At 47.7% G+C, this 19,514-nt stretch overlaps 2 protein-coding genes across 3 annotated transcripts in view; one reads left to right on the plus strand and one right to left on the minus strand.

Moving 5' to 3' along the window:
• Positions 1–1,593: 1,593 nt before the first annotated feature.
• Positions 1,594–18,974, minus strand: Thrrs (threonine--tRNA ligase). Of its 2 annotated transcripts, none has more exons than XM_077700341.1 (16): positions 18,695–18,974; positions 18,317–18,355; positions 15,112–15,293; positions 10,538–10,653; positions 10,178–10,428; positions 7,273–7,416; positions 6,627–6,872; positions 6,465–6,560; positions 6,326–6,396; positions 6,097–6,259; positions 5,843–5,980; positions 5,695–5,772; positions 5,535–5,635; positions 5,347–5,448; positions 3,777–3,964; positions 1,594–1,785 (listed from the first exon to the last, which is right to left on the minus strand). In XM_077700341.1, the coding sequence occupies exons 1-16, from the start codon at positions 18,749–18,751 to the stop codon at positions 1,643–1,645; spliced, it is 2,115 nt and encodes a 704-aa protein (XP_077556467.1). In that variant the 5' UTR covers positions 18,752–18,974; the 3' UTR covers positions 1,594–1,642. The 2 variants fall into 2 exon arrangements, with proteins under 2 accessions (XP_077556467.1, XP_077556466.1); XM_077700340.1 differs by having other exon boundaries at positions 18,573–18,761.
• Positions 18,975–19,081: 107 nt separating this feature from the next.
• The window catches only part of LOC144170497 (cytosolic carboxypeptidase 1-like), a 47,948-nt gene continuing 47,515 nt past the window's right edge, over positions 19,082–19,514 (plus strand). The window contains exon 1 of the mRNA XM_077700338.1: positions 19,082–19,395. The gene's annotated coding sequence lies outside the window, so the exon portion shown is untranslated. The remainder of the gene's footprint in view (positions 19,396–19,514) is intronic.

Consider the following 19,514-nt stretch of genomic DNA (forward strand, 5'->3'; position numbering starts at 1 on the left):
GAAGGTGAGCACTCCCTAACTGGACATTATCCCTCCTTTCAGAGGTGAACCACTTAAGAAAAAAAAAAAGCCGTTCCACTCAATGTGAAAGCAGCTGTCGGAAGGGCAGAGCAGTGATTCGCCATAATGGACTGTGACGCCATTATCCGCTCACTTTTACCACCCATCACGCTCTTCGCCGCCCTGTCTCATTTCTCTCCTGATGAATTCAACGGAGATTTGTCCAACGCATTTCAAATTTCCCGCCTTCGCAGTGCTCACGCGCCCCCTGCCTGAAACTGCCCCAGCGGGAGTTCTGTTGTTTTTATGCTTGCTTTTTCTCCCGCACATGCTGGTGTTGCACTGCCACTTTTTTTCGCTTACGTAAAAACCAACCCAACAAGTGTTCTTAACTAAATGCGGGCGCTGCCGGTTAATTACGTAAATTTTGCCTCCAATGTAGCTGCAGTTTTCTTTGCGCTAAACAACAAAGATATATATGACAAACGCCAGCAGTTCACGAGTTTTGAACGCTTATGATTATATAAACCGCTTGGCTTTAGAAGCCTGTGTGGGACGCCGCGACGACAGCCGCTACGACGGAACACCATGTGGCTTCACTTGGATCCAGCGAGTGAGCTACGACGACAAGGCGAGCCCCTGAAGTGCTCTGCACTTAAAGGGACCCTGCAACACTTGCCATCGACTACTAGTAATGTGTTTTGGGATAAAGTCTATTGTCCCAGAAATCTCCTCCCGCAAGAATTATGAAAATCCGTTCACAATTAACGAAACTACGCGCGATGAGAAATCGCGCATAATCGTTCCCTCTCAACTCGACCGCGGGCAACGCGACGAAACCTGCGCGCTCTCTCCCGGAGAGGGGGGGCGGCTCGCGGCATTCTCTTCGGCGGCCTTCGATATATCACATGCCGGGTAGTTCTCTCCTTTTCTCCGCAACGCGGAGGGGCCTATTTCCGGTCTGGTGCCACAAAAAAGCAGGCATAGGTGCCAGCTCGCAAGTGCGCGCTTGGGCTGGTAGGGCGTTTTTGAAGCAATAAACGTTTGTAGTCGAGTGGTCCCGTTGAAAGGGAAGTATTGAGCTCATCACTCAAACTCCGCGTGCACTCAAAACACAAAAGAAACGGAAAAACTGTGCCTACAGGTTCAGGGATAGAAGAGGTTCGTACACAGCGATGACGACGACGGAAATGGGAGAATCTAGCCGCGAGGTTGACCAGTGACAGCCGATTGGGCAGCCATGGCCTATGTGACGTCCCTTAGGCCATGCATAATGAGGACAGCTGAAGAGAGAGCGGTTGGTTTTTCCGCGTGTTTCACATCGATTTGCGCGCTCACCGCTTCATGTGCACGTGTAATATTTGGCTCAGGTATTCCTGGCAGTGTAATCTAAACGTCGCGCAGGTTTACTAGCACTGCTCAAAGAGTGTTGCAGGGTCCCTTTAAAAACAGAGCTCAGGCATCAGCTGTAACAACTCCAGCTCTAATAGTTCCAACTGTACTGATATTTCCAGTTATTTGTTTCAATTACAAACCATTTCTAGAACCAGGTCATAAAGTGCAGTCAAAAAACTCTTAGCTGGAAACCAGTCGTTCCAAGGCACGGCAACCCGCCGCTTTCCTTTCTTTAATGCCATTGACATCAAAACTTGTCATCCGCCAGAAACTCCTTCTTGAGACGGTTCAAGCGTTCCACTAGGTTGTCCAGGGTAAACTCTCCGTGGACCTTGTTGTCCCGTGTGCGGACATTCACCGTCCCCGACGTCTTCTCTCGCTCGCCAACAACTGCAGGCACAAGGCGGGAGGGAGGTTCCACACAGTGCATCAGCAGAAGAAGCATTGGAACCAACAACCATACTAGGATGTACCGCTGTATGGACATACGGGCTTTGAGCACGACTACCTTTCTCATTTACAAATGATGACTTGCAAAAGTCAGCAGGCCTCTTCACACCACAAAGAAAAGGAAGACCTTCAAGTATTAGCTGAAACAAATTGTGGCACATCCTGCAAATACTATGCAACACGAGGGCACAGCAAAGAAAACTGGTTGCTGCATCCCAGAGCTGTGCTTGTCCTGCCAAATTTAGTGGAGTCTTTGGACTGTGAAAAAGCTGTGCAAACAAACCTCGTTTTGAACTATGGCTGCATTGCTTACTAAACTGCAGGTTCCCATAGTAAAAAATGTACATTTTATCAATTTGAATGCATTTATGCTAAAAGCTGCATTTCCGTTTTGCACTGGTCTTGGAGCAAAAAACTCAATTTTGAGTATGTGTGGGATCTTTTAGAGTAGATGCCAAAATGTGCTCATATGCCACTTTGAGGAATCCAAACAGGTTACTAACAAATATAAAACGCTGTATTAACTTAGCCAGCAGCTACCTCAACGTCATTTCAGGCCTCACAAGGTGTTAGCATGCACCACTGCACGAAAATGACCATAGTTTCTATAAACAGTTTCAACGCATTTCTTGCCCCATACCGCACATATTTTGCATATCTGATTATCCGAATAAAGATGCCAGAGTTAGCGCCTGTACTGCAAATTTCACGTACTTGTCTCTTTGTACTAGCGTTAACGAAGCACAATACTGTTAATCAAGATGAGCAAGATGCTAACCACCATGTCTTCTGGGGACAAAAATGCAATTTACAGTCACACAGAAGTAATCACAGCCAAGCACTCCGGTGTGGGATATAAGTAACCACTGCAAAATTTATTGCAAGATTTAGAATAGTCTGGACCAGGGTTCTCCCCAGGAATTTCTGAGAGGTGGGCATTTTGAGAACGACGGGGGGAGGCAAGATAAGGAATTTAAAATTTTCATCAACTAATTAACAACTCTGGTCGAATACCGGGAATTGCGGGGTTGCCGCGTGGTAAAAAGTCGATGCTTTTCAACGAAATAAGTGATAAGTGCAAGGTTTGACTTCAAGATTTGCATGCAGGTGGCAATTTGAGACTTCAAAGTTGCTTGTTCAGTCCCCTTTTCACATCACCATATGGCGGGAGGTGTGGCCCGCTGCACTTTTAAGAACCAGCACAAGCCCTGATACAGCATTTACAAACCACAATAGACTGTATTCAATAGCGAGGCATGCATGCAGGCAACCATGTGAATGTGCCATCACTGGTTACGTCGGGCTACGCGGGATGGCGGTACTTGTCCTTGCTAAGCGCATGATATGGGTTGGACATTCCAAGCTCTAGCCCGCCGAACGCAAAGTAATGCCTCCTCGACTCCAATGTGGGTGCGATTAATAACAGCCCCGTTGACACTACCATTGAGATGGACAGATGACGCACGCCGGTGTTATTTTTTTTTCTTCGGCGTGTGGACGCAGTGGCACAAGCCACGCCACGCCCGCAGCCATTTCAGTGTTGCCAAGCGAAGAAACTGACAGCTAAACTTTACTATGAATACCGCCTATAAGATTGAATCGAACAAACTGTATAAAGTCAAACCGCTTTGGGCTCTACAGTGCAGCATCTGTGCGTCCCCAAGTTACATGTGTCCTTTTTTTGTGCGCTGTAATACAAAGTGAACCTTCACCAACTCGCCCCTCCACATTAGCTTTATTCAACCGCTTACGGGCTGCGGTTGATAGGTCGGGGCCAAATGTAGGTATACTTCATGAGCTGACTATGTGGCCTCAATTGATAAACGGAACGAAGCAGTTCCGCTACTGCTCCCCCCACCCTCAGCTTCCCAACAGGCTGGCACAACCCTACCACAGACTGACATGTCAGCGTGGTTCATTCCTGTACTCACCCAGGATGAAGTTGTACTGGTCCAGCTGAGCGTTGCGGATCTTCTTGTTGAGTGTGCAGCCAGGGTCGAGGTCGGCGTCACAGCGGAAGCCGGCGTCCCTCAGCTTGTTGCGCACCTCGAGCGCGTACTCATCGTAGGCCGAGCCGACTGGCACCAGGTTCACCTGGCGGGGGGACAGCCAGAAGGGCCTGCGCCAGGGACACCAACAAGCTGAAGCTGGCTTTGAGGCTTACTGGAAACGGAAAAACTCTTGCCAAAGAACAGTAGTGCAAACTTGTTAGCAGAACTTAGTGGGGTTTACTGGCACAGAGTCACCAGGAGCACCACAGTGCCATTTCAGCTCTACCTAAGTGTGGTACTGCTGTATGGGGTGAAATGAGTAATGGTCAGGTAGGTTATTCGTGGCACAATGTGTTTTACCAAAGAAATCACAGCTAAAAATTCTCGCACTCGTTTAAAAGGGTGCATTGGTTTATAAAGTGTTTGATAGTTGCATCTTACCGGTACTCACCTACGGGGCAGAAACTTGGGGGCTCACTAAGAGGGTTCAACTTAAATTGAGGATGACTCAGCGAGCAATGGAACGGGAGATGATAGGTGTAACATTAAGAGAAAAGAAGAGAGCGGAGTGGGTCAGGGAACAAATGCGTGTTAAGAACATATTAGTAGAAATTAAGAAGAAATGGGTGTGGGCAGGGCATGTAATGCGAAGGCAAGATAACGGTTGGTCATTAAAGGCAACAGTGTGGGTCCCTAGAGAAGGCAAGCGTGGCAGGGGGCAGCAGCAAATTAGATGGGCAGATGAGATCAAGAAGCCTGCGGGGATAAATTGGACGCAGTTAGCACAGGACCGGGATAATTGCAGATCTATGGGAGAGGCCTTTGCCCTGCAGTGGTTGCAGATAGGCTGGTGATGATGATGACTGGTTCAATAACGATCAATAAACTATTTCTCTAAGCACCCTTAGTACACAGTGCTTTCTTTGGAAGCTGTGGTCAAAGAGATGGAGCTGTGCAACATCATCAGTGCTCCATGCTCACTGTTCTCCACAGTGGCAGCAAGGTGGTTGGTAGTGAGGAATAAGTCTGCAGCGTTTTATAGACAATAATACGCATTGTGGAGCCCATTTCTTTGGGAAAACTTGCTGTATTGTATGGCCATGTTTCCCGGATGCAGCACTGAAGTTTTCCTCGTTTTTTTCCCGTGCGTTTTGGGCCAGAGCGTTGTTCTCTCAACTGAGAGCGACACATATAAAAGACGACCACCAGCTCTCGAAATATAAGATGTGTGCGCATTTGCCCATGGATTTGCTTCAAGCCCCTTGCTCCCAATAAAAATAAGGACAAATCATTTTCCAAGCCTCAACACGGTCAGAAGAAAAGGAAGGGGGGCAGGCAAAGTTTTACTTTCAAAGCTTGATCTGTTTTTTCTAAATGTCCTACGCCCTTGTTTGATTCTCCACATACTTCACGGTTTCTACTGCATAATAACTACATAAACGGGATGCCTGCATCTGATCTCGCTTGCTTCCTCATTAGCCTCACCCCAGGTGTCCACATGCAGGCTCACCATTTGCCAGCAAAGTTCTCCGTCAGGATGGCGATCATGCGCTCCACCGAGCCCAGGATGGCCCGGTGAATGATGACCGGCCGCAGCTTCTCCCCACTCTCACTGCAGCGGCACAATGGGAGGACATGCTGAAACCTGCCAAGCTCCAGCAGTCCGGGCTGGTAAAAAAAGGCACACGGGGGGCCCACCTGATGTAGTTGAGGTCGAAACGAATGGGCAGCTGGAAGTCGAGCTGAATGGTGGCACACTGGTGCTGCCGCCTCAGGGCATCCATGATGGTGATGTCAATCTGCACAGTGGCTTGCATCAAGGGGAGGCAATCACTCGGAGGGGCACGCAGCAGCTTACCTTGGGACCGTAGAAGGCCCCATCCCCAGGGTTCAGAGACCATGGATAGCCAAACTCGTTGAGACTCTGCTCCAGTTGCTGCAATCCGGCCGAGGGGGCACCACCATTAGATCGAGCAGGCGGCACAAGCCACGCGGGGGGGACTTACCTTTTCAGCGTCGTTCCAGACCTCAATGTCGCCCAGAAACTTCTCTGGCCTCGTGGACAGTTTGAGCTCGAAGGTGAAGCCAAAGATGGAGTAGATGTGCCGGAGGAAGTCCAGGGCCCCTTTCATCTCCGAGGCAATCTACACGGTGAAGGACAGGAATGAGAGATGGGTGCATTCATGCACGCCTTCACCTTATCCCAACAGGAGCTCCACTGGGTTACGCATCCCACCGTAGCCCCCGGGTTTTCTCGCACCTGACTGGGTGCGCAGAAGATGTGCGCGTCGTCCTGCTGGAAGCGGCGCACCCTGATGAGGCCAGTGAGGGCTCCGGACAGCTCGTTGCGGTGCAGCACGCCAAAGTCTGCCAGGCGCAGGGGCAGCTCTCGCCAGGAGCGCGGCCGCACGTCAAACATGAGGCTGAGTACAAGCAGAAGACCCATCAGGACACTGCTGCCCCTTCTCCGCCCCGTGCCTCCAACCTACCAGTGGCCCGGGCAGTTCATGGGCTTCAGGGCAAACGTCTCCTTCTCCACATCAAAGGAGAACATGTTGTCCTGAAAGAGCAGGGCAGGCAGGTCAACCCCCACTGGTGCCACATTGGCGGGCGACGAAGAGGGGCTACCTGGTAGTGCTGCCAGTGGCCTGAGGTCTGCCAGAGCCGGCTGTTGTAGATGTTGGGACTGACCACCTCCTGGAATCCCCGCTTGCGGTACTCGGACTGTGGTGGAGGGGGCAGCAAACGTCAGGGCCGGGGGCTCCCGTCCAACCGGCCGGGCTCACTCACCTTGATGAGGTCCACCAGGGTGTTGTAGATGTGTGCCCCGTTGGGCAGGAAGAAGCAGCTTCCGGGGCTGAGCTCGTGGAAGAAGAAGAGCTCCTGGTCCCGGCCAATCTTGCGGTGATCCCGCTTGGCCGCCTCCTCCTGGAAGCGCTGCCACTCGCGCAGCTGCTTGGTGTCCGGGAAGGAGATGCCGTACACTCGCTGCAGGGCTTCGCAGTCCGCCTTGCCTTCCCAGTAGGCCGACGAGTTCTGCCACCGGCAAGGGGATCATCACTCGCACCTCGGACTGAGAAACCAATGCCGATAACCCAATGCTCTCTCCTCACCCTTAACGTGGGAGGCCACCTTGACTGACCCCGACCCCTCCCTCCTGGCATCTTAGTGTGATGCAATCTTTCTGTGATGCAATCAACCCACGAAGCCCAGCCGGGGCCCTTGTGCAGTTGGCGGTTTTCTCGTTCTCTCTCTTGCATCACCTTTCAACGCAAGCTTTTCATACAAGTTTCCTTTACACATCAGATGGGCCCCCTCACTCGTGTGTCCATAGCGGTTTCAGTGGAGGAGCCCAAACTAGCGGTGCACAATAATCCAGGACACTAGGTGCTTCAAAGAGAGCGCGCTCGTCTTGCAACGTGCACGCGATACCCACCTTGGTGACCTGCAGGGCCTTGACCTTGCCCGTGTGGCGCACGTGGGGCCCCCGGCAGAGGTCGATCAGGGGCCCGCACCTATACACTGTCGTCGTGGGCGTCTGCACCTTCTCCTCCAGGATGCGCACCTTGAATGGGTTGTACTGCACACACCATTGCAAGGTTTTACTGGAAACACAGTTAACACGCTGAAATACATAGAATGGTACATACAGAAGGAGGTCCCAAGCTAAAACTGTTGGGGAAAACCTCCTGTAACAATGTTTGATGGTACAGTTGAACCTCGTTATAAGAGACACTGATGTAAGAGACAAATGGGTATAAGAGACACTATTCACCCACATGGTTGGCTGCCCTATCTTTCCCATTAAATTGACCTCTTTTATAACAGACATCGGATGTAGAAGACAGTTGGTTATAAGGGACAAGTCATCCTTGAACTTTAATCAATAATCTCACATGTAACAGACATTTTAACTCCAGATGCAGTGCCACCAGTCACTAAATGCAGTTGCTTCCGTTGTGGAAACACAGGTGGACGACAGGCGCCTGCAGTCGCTGTTTATTATAACTTCAGCAAACACGCAGTGCTTCAGTCAGCTATAAAATGACGATGAGGAGCCCTGCCAATGGAAATGCAACTTGCAGAAGTGGTTGAAGCTTACTGCCATCCATTGAGGTGCGACCGCACATGCGGGCTCTCCCATTCGCGTAGCTCCCAATCAAGAAGCATTGCAGATTTTGGGTCCTGCAAGCGTAATTAATAGCCTGAGCACACAGCGGGAGAAGCTGTGCGCTCTGGCTATTCATCAGGCTTGTGAACTCAACGTCTACAATTCATCTTCTAAAAGCTTGTGGAATCGGTTGTAAAAATAGTGTAAATACAGTCATAAAGCAAACAAGGATTCAGAACTGTTTCATAAATTCTGGGGGCCAAACATAAATTAGAATGAATCTTTTGCAACATGCGTTAGCGCTCTTTTGAGCTTATTTTAGTCATACAGTGCCCACATTGAACTAGGGTCCGATTAGTAAGTGAAAACATGGTTCCTTGCTTATAAGAGACATCTCATATAAGAGACACAAACTGCTCCCCAGTACGTGTCTCTTATAAAGGGGTTCAACTGTACACCAATTCACAGACATTTGGCAGACAGCTTTTTGTGTAGGAGAGAAGTAGTAAGAAAAGAAGGAAAAAAGAAAAGAAGAAAAAGGAGAGAAAAATGAGCATTTCATTAGTTGTGTAGTGTAAGTTATACAATAACAGCAAGGAACATGACAGAATAAAATGAAAATCACGGTACCGGGCAAGATGTGTGGGTTATTAGACGACATACAACATTCAGTGCTTACATAATAAATATATGCAGAGTAGTAGTAGCAAGATGTGTGGGTTATTAGACGACATACAACATTCAGTGCTTACATAATAAATATATGCACTGATGCGTTATGCGCCATAATCGTAATAACTCTCGCACAGAAAGCTTTTTAATCTAGGATGAAAAGAAGTTTGGGAACAATTTAATTTATTTCGACTGGTATTGGTTTCCAGAATGTTAGGCCTAAAAATAGAAATCTTTGTTGGACATAATTAGTGCACACACATTTAGAAGAAGGCAGTTGTGGTGTTCAGAAAATCTGGTGAGATCAGAATTGGAGATATGACCATCAGGGAAGCCATCAGCAACGATGTCATGAGAGCGAAGGTCCAATAGGCCTAGTTTAATAGTACATAATACATGCCTAAAAGGAAGGATTTTCAAACTGTTGTAAATTGGATATATAGGAGCCATGCATGTCCTAAATTAGATTAGATGAATAGCGTGGTTTTACAAATGTTCCATCCTAGACAGATGCATTTGTTAGGTGCTTCCCCACGATGAAATGCAATACGAAATGAAATGTGAAAGTATGTGAAGTAGACAATTAAAATGGGCTGGAAAAAAAAAAAAAGAAGAAGAAAACCACAGGTGCCAAAGCACATTTTTTTAGTGATTAATTTTAGCATGCAGGCTAAATTTTTAAATGGGGTCTAAAGAAATGCATAGGAAGACTTTGATGGAGCTTTGTTATTGTTACCAAGGGTCATGGACGAAGCTGAATCAAAGTGCTTTTCACGTGAGTGAAAGATCATAAAGCTGGATTTAGTGGGGTTTATCTGAAGCTGGTTTCTTGGACAGCAGAGTGAAATATTTTTTTAAGTTGTTGTTTAGCCATTACATTATGTTGCTAATGTTGCTGAAGTAGCACAGTGTCGTCGCCACAAAGGATGCAATTACTATATTTAGGACAAGTAGGTAAGTCATTATTTTGCATAAGAGGAAAAGGAGAAGGCCTAAGAGGCAACCCTGCGGCACACCCCTGTCAATAGTTGCAGGTTGAGATAAGGAATCTTTTATTTTCACTACTTCATTTTGGTTAACCAAATAACTGCACTAAAGATTTAGGGCAGGCCCACATATTCCGAGCAACTCTAATTTATAAAAAATTATGAGTGATCGTGTCGAATGCCTTTGTGAAATCAATAAAGAAGGGCCCAGCCCAGTGGCCCTTGTTAATAATTGTTTCAATGGCATCGGTAAATGTTATCACAGCCAGTTCTGTAGCATAGTTAGGAAAGAAGGTAAATTGTATAGATGTGAGCATGTCAAATTTGTTTATGCAGCTGATCAGGCGGTTAACAATTAGCTTTTCGACAAGCATGCCAAAAGACAACAAGATAGTTATGGGGGCAAAAATTAGACACAATACTGCACTCTCCCTTTTTAAAATGAAGGAACAATTTCGCCGTTTTAACTGGGTGAGGAAAATACCATTTTCAGATATTTCACTAGCAATGCTACTAGTGAGCACACCGCTTAGCTGGCAAGCGACGGGCTAAGCTGCTCCCCAAGTGGTCACCTGGAACATGCGCAGCAGCTGCTCCTTGGGCAGCTCTAGGCGCTCGAAGGGCTGGCGCTCCTTGACGATGTCGCGCATGAGGCCCTCGATGGCCGGGTGGTCGGTGGCCGAGACTCCGGTGCCGGAGGCCAGGTGCATGTCATAGTAGAAGCCCCCCTCGATGGGCGGCCCGTAGCAGAGGCAGCCCCCGTACAGGCGCTCCAGGGCCTCACCCAGGATGTGGGCGCTTGAGTGCCAGAACACCTGCTCCCCTGGGTCGCAGCATTAGCCGCGCTCAGGTTTCACTCGAACACTTCCAAGCAAGCCTTGCTCAAACCCCCCTAATCCCATGTGCAAAGAAATATGGGTCGAGCCTCTCACCCTCCTTGTCCTCAAACTTGAGCAGCTGGAGGGTACAGTCCTCCTCGAGTGGCCGGTCTAGGTCCCAGAGCACCCCGTTCACCTTGGCTATCACCACGCTGTCAGCCAGGCCCTTGCTGCACAGCACAGACAGCGTGCTTCCGTGATTCCCTTTCACACAGCATAAGGCACCCAAATTCAACATGGGCCATTTTCCTAGCAAAAACATTCGCGGGTGATCCATCAGTTTGATACTGTGGGGTCTGCACTAGAAGTGAGATTCTGGTTGTGCGACAGATTTGTGCCTCATGTACTCCTATCATCCTCCTTCCCATGGCTTGTTGGGCTGACCCAAGTTTTCTTTTGAGGTGTTTTTGCCCTATAAGTCATCAATAACCGCACGCATTGGTTGCATACCTTGCCCTACAGTGACACGTAGCCTACTGCTCGTAACTTGAGAGTGCTTGCTGAATGCCGGCCAGCTTATTCAAATCCTATGCCTGTTTCTTTCTTGCGGTTCGGATCGGCACTGGTAACTAGTCCAAGATAGCTATACTCATCTCCATTTCCTAAAACTTCATTGCCTAGGCTGAAAAAGCATTGATTAATTACAGCAGGCAGCCAACCTTCATCTTTTTCTCCTCATGACATCAACGTTGTACCGCCCTTGTACACATTGAGACTCCATTTTACAACCACCCCACAAGCTGCATATCTGTGCTGCTAAATGACTTTGTTTTTGAAGCCCCAGTCTGCGCCAATAAACTTTATTAAGAACAAAAACCTTGTGTCCTTTCTGACTACATTATTGCAAACAACAATACGAGTTGCTCTATTGCATTAGAATCTAAACCAAAAATAGTCAGAAGAGTTTTTCAAATCCACGTGTGCAGTTTCTTTATGTACATAGTTATTCCTACATACTGAGTTATCATTATGACATCAATCATTGGCAGCATGCTCTGCCTTTTTAACGATCAAGTACCAGTGCACTGGAGTAGGAAGCACCGAAGTTGAGAAGATAACACAAGAGGTATTAACGAGATAACAGCAGTCTCAAAGGAAGTGGCATAGCCGGTCCTGCGAAACACACCTCGGGGTTGCATTTTTCCATACCAAAAATGGGGATGCACTTATCAGGCGAAAGTTAGAACAATAAATTTGAAAGCAAGGCAAGGGGCGGCTGGCCCATTTGCTATAAAAGGTTTGCTAATTATGCCGGTAAATATGGTTACTTTTTTAAAGCAGTGTGATGTGAAAGATGAGAAGCTAAAAACAATGACAGTGAAACAGCTCTCCCAGCAGCATTTTTAATGCCACTTTTGTGCGTGCTCTGGCGCTTCTCGTAAAGTCAATGTGCTTGGCACGATCAAGGTTCTTGAAAAATGCACAGCACCAGTAGTATGCATGATCTGTCAGCTTGCAGAAAACTACACCCAAGGTAGAAGTATGACATATTAAGGATTATTTCCTGGAGGTAGCCTGCACAAGCATTTTTTCATTATAATTAAAGGAACCACGAAGAGAAAACAGAAGTTTGGTTCATTAAAAAAATTGCCCCGTTAGAATCATACTGACGGGTAAGCGTAAACTCATATAAGCTACACAATTAGGAAAAAAGTGAATGGCCATGCCACCCACTAGCTCATTTCCCGCAACAGAACCTATGATGTTATACCAGCCAGCTCTGCGATTGGCGGAGGCCGGAAAAAGCAAACGCAAATTAGGCAGAACTTATTATAAGCTTGCTGAACGAGCTATTTGAGCTTAAATTTAGGGCAAATTCTTTTAAAGCCGTAAGAATGGTGGGACAAACAGTGGAAGTTACGAAAGCACATGTCAACATAGAAGTACCGATGCGTATACTGCTGTTGGTACTGCGCGCACTATGCTTGGTTTAGCTGCACAGGACTGCGGGGCTTTGGGCTTGTCTCAGACGACACTGGCCGATTGATGCAAGCAATGGTGTCTTACGTGATCATATTTGTCGAGCGAGCACTATGTTTCCCAAAATGGTTATTTTCTCTTTGAACAAAAATAAGCTAGGTTTAAATACGGTCAAAAACAAACCAAAGGCAGAAAACGGCTTACCACGGTACGGTGGCGCCATCTGAGTTCCCTAACAGTAAACAAGTCTTCCCAATCACGGCCTCCGCGATCGGCTGCCGGCGACGCGCCGTTGCTCCGGCCGTCCCAATCGCCCGGAGAGAGCGTAATTCTGAAGAGGCCATTTCGCCGTTTTCCGCCGCACCGCGGCGCGCAGAGCCGATGGTTGAAACGAAAGCCGGGTATGCTGCAATGCTTCTCGAAATGGCGTTTCGTCAACTTTCGCGCTTCGTATCGCAATAAAATAAAGCATAGCTGATGTTATGGATGCAAAGCGACTCATAGAACCTGATAATAATGAATTCATTTTACCTACGATTGCAGCTATGCGACTTCTTTAACATGTGCCGCATGACGCCTTTGACACACGGACAATATTCCCTACTACCAATGGAAAATTTTTGGTGCTTAATTAACGATCAGTTCGCTAAAAGGTGATTATTTTTTAGGTATTTTTTTATCAAGGCTTACCTACTTTATATAATCTGCATGGTCAATGGAGTTCAGTAGAGCGCGGGGCGCGATCGCGTCATACGCACGACGGATGGTTGCGCTCTTATCTGGCCTTCGAATTATTGCCTGTTAGGTGGAAGCACCCGTCATATTTTTAGGATTAACACGTTTAAAGAGTATTACGTTGAGCGATAGCCTCAAAGCTATGGCAATCTGTTCTACACATGTGCGTTAAGCAAGTTACAGTTTCAATTTCAGTCGCAACAAATAAAACAACTTGATGTCAGATGCAACCCGATTTCGTTGTATTCTTAAACGTATTTCGGTGACCACAGGCAAGCCCAATTTACCCTATTTTGGACCCAAGACTAAAGACATTTAAATTTTCAATTACTGATATCGAAGCCCATTAATGCGTAAAGCAATGATGACAGGTTGCATGTATGCTATGGACATGTACACACTGCAGCTGTTTTCAGAGGCCCGTTCTTCCACACGAAAATATGCGAGACTTGTCCGTATGGAAAAAAAAAGGTGGCGACAACAGTGTTTGCAAAATCATTTTAGTGTGACAGCGCACAACCTGAATAAAACTCCTCGTAAGATTATGCGTTTTGGGGGGCAACCGAATATTTGTAATGCTGCTTTCTTTAGATAGGGACAGTGTGTCTTTCGTTTAGAGAAAACTGCATAAAGAAGGAATAACACCTTAGTAAACGGCGGCTAATTGTTAGCTGAGTTGCACGCCGCAAAAAGCGAATATAAATTGAAATCTTGTAAATTAAAAAAAAGGCACATGTGTAAGAATATCATCAATAGGCTGCATAACAGGTGTTCCTTGGACGAGGTATCAAGCAAAAATATACAAATGTTCAACCTCTAAAAATAACTGGCAAAATCAAACACACTGCGCTTGATTTTTGTCCATAACCCACCCTATGCGGAAATAAAAATATAACTGCTGTTCCAACAAGCAAGCACCCAATAATTCTGTAGCCGAGAAGTTTCCGCACCCAAATATCCGCGCACCTGAATGTCCGCACGGAAATGTCCTGCATCGATCAAGCGCAGCAATCACAGCGCGATTAACTTTTCAGTGCTGTTCCTCGAAGCTTCTGAGACAAGCGGACTTCATGACCCGGTAGTTTGGTTTGTCAGCTCAACAAATAATAAAGCTGAAACACAGTTACGCGAATTCCAGCCGTGAAAACACGCAGCAACTCAGGCCCCACAAAGCCGGCCAGGGGAGTCGGTGCAAGCTGCCGAACCATCGGCTAACACCGCCACCTCGCGGCGCGTCGCGGAGTTAGCCAAATTACATGTTTTTGCTGGGGGACGCGCCAATTGGGACGGCCGGAGCAACGGCGCGCCGCCGGCAGCCGATCGCGGAGGCCGTGTCCCAATTGGCTGCAGAGCTGTCAGTTCCCGTGATGTCATAGCAGACCACGAAAACGCCTGATTTAGCGCGAAAATCGAAATTTTAACTTACATTAATTTTTCGGTGAATAAAGCATCGTTTGCATTCGGACAAGCGCAGGGGCACTATAAAATACGAAATCTTCCAAATAACACAAACTTGTATTTTGTCTCAAAATTAATTTTTTAATTTTTATTTTAGGGGTTAACGAGTGAAAGCTGCACCCGGGCTGGCTATGAGGCGCGCCGTAGTGGAAAACTCCAGATTAATTTCGACCCCCTGGGGATATTTAACGTGCGCCTAAATCGAGGCACATGGGCGTTGTCACTTCCTGCCTCCACCTGCAAAGCACCCACCACGGCCAGGATCGAACCTATGTCCTTAAGCTCAGCAGCACAATGCCTTAGCCACTGCCCTCCTGCAGCGGGTCCAGGAATCGAAGAACTATTTTCCAAGAACGAACTCTTTGAAGTACCGGTAAATGTCTTGCAAGCTGTTCATTTCTCAGTGTTGGCAAGATAGCACCCCAGCTCTCCTGTGGTGTTACCTGTCTTCACGGTGCTGTGCCCATTTCCTCATGCCCCGAGCTACGGTTCAGCGTTGTGGGCCACCCTCCCACCTGATGCCGGCTGCCACTTGGTATGGGGTGGTCCTCCACGACTCGGCGGGCACCTGCTTCCCGTCGGGCAGGGTCACCGTGACGGGGGTGCTCGTCTTGGCCGCCAGCTCTCGCTCGTGGCATGCCTTCAGTTCATCCCACAGACGTATGCGCTCCTCAATGAATGCCGGCCATGGCTTGAGCTGCAGCACACAAAACCAAATTTTCGAGGGTTTAAAATGCTGCAGCTACAGCTCAGCTATGAGGCGCGCCATAGCGGAGGACTCCAAATTAATTTTCACCACCTGGGGATCTTTACCGTGCGCCAAAGTCTCAACACATGGGCGATTTCGCTTTTCGCCTTCACCTGAAAAGCAGCCACCACGGCCTGGATCGAACCACATCCTTGGGCTCAGCAGCACGACGCCATATATACCACTGAACCACCACACCGAGTAGCACACAAGATCACGCAGCAGGGTGCCCCAGGGATGGAAATCCCTAGGCAGTACTACACTGGCCATCACATGAATGGTAGCAGAGATAAAGAAAGCACTACAGAAGCTAGAGAGCATGCCGACACGTTGCAGCGTAGAATCGTCAAGTTGCTTTTCCACCACGAGTCGACGGTCTCACAAAACACGCAAAAAACACCAGCTCAAATTTAAATTACCTTCAGAAGGAACGGTATCTGCTCAACTATTTGCATTGAAGGCAGACAAACTTGCCCCAACCTTAGCGTCACGGACTTGAGTCACTAAATAAAGTTTATTCTCTCTCGCTCCAACTCTCCACAGCAATATCCAAGAGCAGTACTGTAGGAACGTCATCCCTGAGCCCTTTGGGTGTGATCCCCAGATATCAGGCTGGTCTGCAGTCTGGTCCTTTTTTCATTACAACCGTGTGCCGCGTAAGGGATGAAAGCCATCAGGCGAACAGCACACTGGTCAACTACAGTGTCCTCTAATTGCACTCGCATTTTCCATTGACATAATTAAGAATTCAATTGCTGTTTTGCTGATTTCTTGCCTATGGCATTTCTTTGTTTTCTCACTTCTTTTTCTTGTAGGAAAGTTTTTCTAGGAGCCTATAAGTGGAGGCCACAACTCACTGTGCTCCCCTGCTTGCTGTGGCAAAAAGACGAGCAGCGGAGTTTGTACTTTTCTTTGCACTTTTAAAATGCCTAAGAAAAGCTTGCACAGACAAATAAAAAGTGATGAAGAAGGAATAAAGAAAGAAAAAAAGGTCATGAAAACAATAATTCACTTAAAAATATTTCGCCATTGCTAACATCGCGGGTACGAGCGGGTGCTGCAGTAGGCTAATGTGCTGTCCGCCCGATGGCAGTCATCTAAAAAAAATGAAGGAAGCTCACACTAACGCATAAGACTTGAAGGTAGCGAAGCTGTACGCAACCTTTACGACCATCACGAATGTTTAAATCCAAGATTGCAGCAGATTTGCTTTTTCTTCGTTGCCACAACGACCTTTACTCCATCACTGTTGCTATAAATGTGATCTTTCATTTTTTTGGAAGTGATAGTCATTGGAGATCACCTTGGACGCTCATACGCTACAACGTGCCTTTTTCATCTCTGAGTGTTGCCATGATTACGGCAAACGCTGGAGTTTTTCAGCCAATCTTGGCCAGTCTCCCCAAGTGGTTATGCTTGGCTTGACGAATGTACGCAAGGGGTCGCTGTGCGGTTGGGCGAGGCACGCACACATTAATGCTCGGCATTTTGTTTCAACTGCCGGGCAGTCACCGCAACCTCGGCCAATCTCCCTAAGTGGACATATGCTTGGCTTGACGAATGTACGCAAGGGGTCGCTGGGCGGTCGTCGCAAGGCGCACGCTAATGAGCACTCGGCTGTTTCTTGGTTTTGCTAACTGCCGGGCGGTCACCGCAAGGCATGCGCTCACGCTTGGCAATTTCTTGGTATTTTTCACTGCGAACATGAAAAATTATGATTTGCAGAAGAGCGTCACTGTTAAAAGGACGCGACTGAAAAGCCCGAATGGCAGACCAGGCGCAGAAAATTGTGCTCCTGCACATTCACAGGTAGCAACCACAGTTAATGCACCACAGTGCAGGTGCCACCAGTGAAACACTCACCACATCTAGCTAGGGGGAACTGGGCTGTGGCTGGCTAGCTTCGAATAGGTTGGTTGTTGGTTCTAGCTGCTGGCTGTAATGGTAACGCCATACGGGGCAAGTTCGCACAGCTCATGCTGGTTCTTGCCTCGCAACTGCAATGTGCCGTAAACCGCTTCCATACCTTACGGCATTACCATGAACCAATGAAACGGTTCCCATTCTGCAGAGATTGAAGGAGGCGGTTAAAGGAGTACTGACACGAAAGTTGTCCTTTTTTTCGCTGCTATGGGTGCCTAACAGCCCAGTAATCGTAGAATGGCACATTAGATGGTTTATCGCAGCATAAATAATTATTTACAACCTTGTTTATTGGTGCAAGCTTCGGTTTGAATGAAACAAACACTGAGGTGGCCACCATGACATTACTGTTGACATCACGCGCCTGGCCAGCACACTGTCAGTCCCAAAACTGTGATGCAACAATTAAGGTGGAGCAGTGCGTGCCAACAGCAGCAATTCCCGTGGCTAGGTCACGGGAGCCGTCGGCAGTTTGGGGGGCGAAGCGATCAATGCGTCACGCTGATGCCGAAAGGGTACCCGTTCTGAGCTTTCTCGTGCATGCCGATTGAAACTGATTTAAAATATGCTAAACCGTATAGTTATGATTGCAACTTCCTGGGAGTTATCTCGACCTACAAAGAATGCTTTTTACATAGTTATCTCAGCTTTGAAGTTTTGTGTCAGTACTGCTTTAAAAACAAGAGCAGTGACAGCAGCTTTGCAGTCTAAGAAGGCAGTAACATAAAATTTCCAGAATACTGCGATACGAATCAGGCAAAATTGCTTGCCACTCATTGCATCAAGTATCATCATCATTTTCAGACAACAAAGATGGGATTGCCAAACGGACAAACTGACTGACTCCAAATTTGACAAGGGGTGTTACAACAGGCTGACGTTTTCAATCGAATCAGTGAAATGTTTTTCTCGTTCCTCATTGGTCTCACGTCACGCGCCGTTTCTTTCTCTCCTTTTTTCTCTCATTATAATGAGGTTCTTTCATTATAAACCGGGCGGATAAACTGCACGTGGCACGCTGCTGCTGAGAAAATAAGTGGGAGTTTTACCTCTGTAACTGCAGTCTTCGGTTCCGCTTTGGCAGAAACCTAAAACACAAAAGACAGCACTGTAAGTGCATGAACAAAAATAGCCTACTCGCAATGAATGGAAAGCTTGCATCAACTAATAAACGTACGGCGTAAGACGAAATCAAAGAACGAACAAGAGTTCCTACGGCCTGAAAAGACAGCTGACAAGCAGTTCCGCTACTACATGATGAAATCTAGCGAATGCCGTGCGATGCAGGTAGAGAATTTCACCGACCCTGCTTTTCGTACGAACCAAGGCAGGGTAACCATAGCGCTGCGCAAGAGCGAAACTCAAAGGCAATCGCATTGTCCAACAAATGGTAAGAAGAGTAGAATCACTGTTCAGTTTGCTCGTGCCTTTTCATGGTCGCCTAAACTCATCGCTTCAACTTGGTCCGACACGTTCACTGCCATGATGGAAAAGAGGAAGCAGTTCGATCCGGAGTGTCTTCAAAAAGTCGACGAAGTGATTTTTTTTGCTGCTCCCATCACAAGCGGAACGACGACTTCTCGATGCCGCCGGAAGTGGTTTTTCTCAATGTTTCCGTGCTAGCTCTGGCTAGATGATCACCACGTATTCAGCACAAAATAAAGAAAACTTATTGAACCATTTAATCTAAACACACGTCTACGCTATTCAATGACACCCAATAAAACGCTTGACTCTGGCTTCCTGGCAAAAAAGTTAGAAAGAAGGATGACGTCATTGAGCGCAGCCGTACAAAAACAAGTGGCCCTATTCGCCCTAGTAAGCCCAGTAGGACCAGTACCCAGTGCAAACAGTGCAGGTAGCGTTGGTTGCGCTTGTAGGTTCTGTTGGTAGCGCTAGCGCTAGAGTCAGCGTAGCTTATTTGGCAGCTTTACGTAGAGTCACTTAATCCGCACAACAGTGAACTAGACAGCTTTGTCGCAGAAGTGGTAGCAGCAGCAGCGGTAGTGGTGTTAGCAAGGGTAGCAGTGGTAGTGGCGCTAGCGCCACAATAGGGTAGCGCCAAGGCTGAACAGCGCAGGCGGTCGCAGGGTGCGGCTGGGTCATCTGCTAACGCGCGGGGCACCGGGTAAGCTTGATAACGTTAAAAATACAGCTTGATTGTATAATACGCGGAGCTTGCGCCCAGCCCAAACTCTGAACAAGCAACCCATGCAAGCGTTCTCACTCGTGTGCACCGGAGCCCTT

Source organism: Haemaphysalis longicornis, unplaced genomic scaffold (genome assembly GCF_048455015.1).
Source record: "Haemaphysalis longicornis isolate Haplotype H1 unplaced genomic scaffold, Haemaphysalis longicornis Haplotype H1 scaffold_2, whole genome shotgun sequence".
Lineage (NCBI taxonomy): Eukaryota > Metazoa > Arthropoda > Arachnida > Ixodida > Ixodidae > Haemaphysalis > Haemaphysalis longicornis.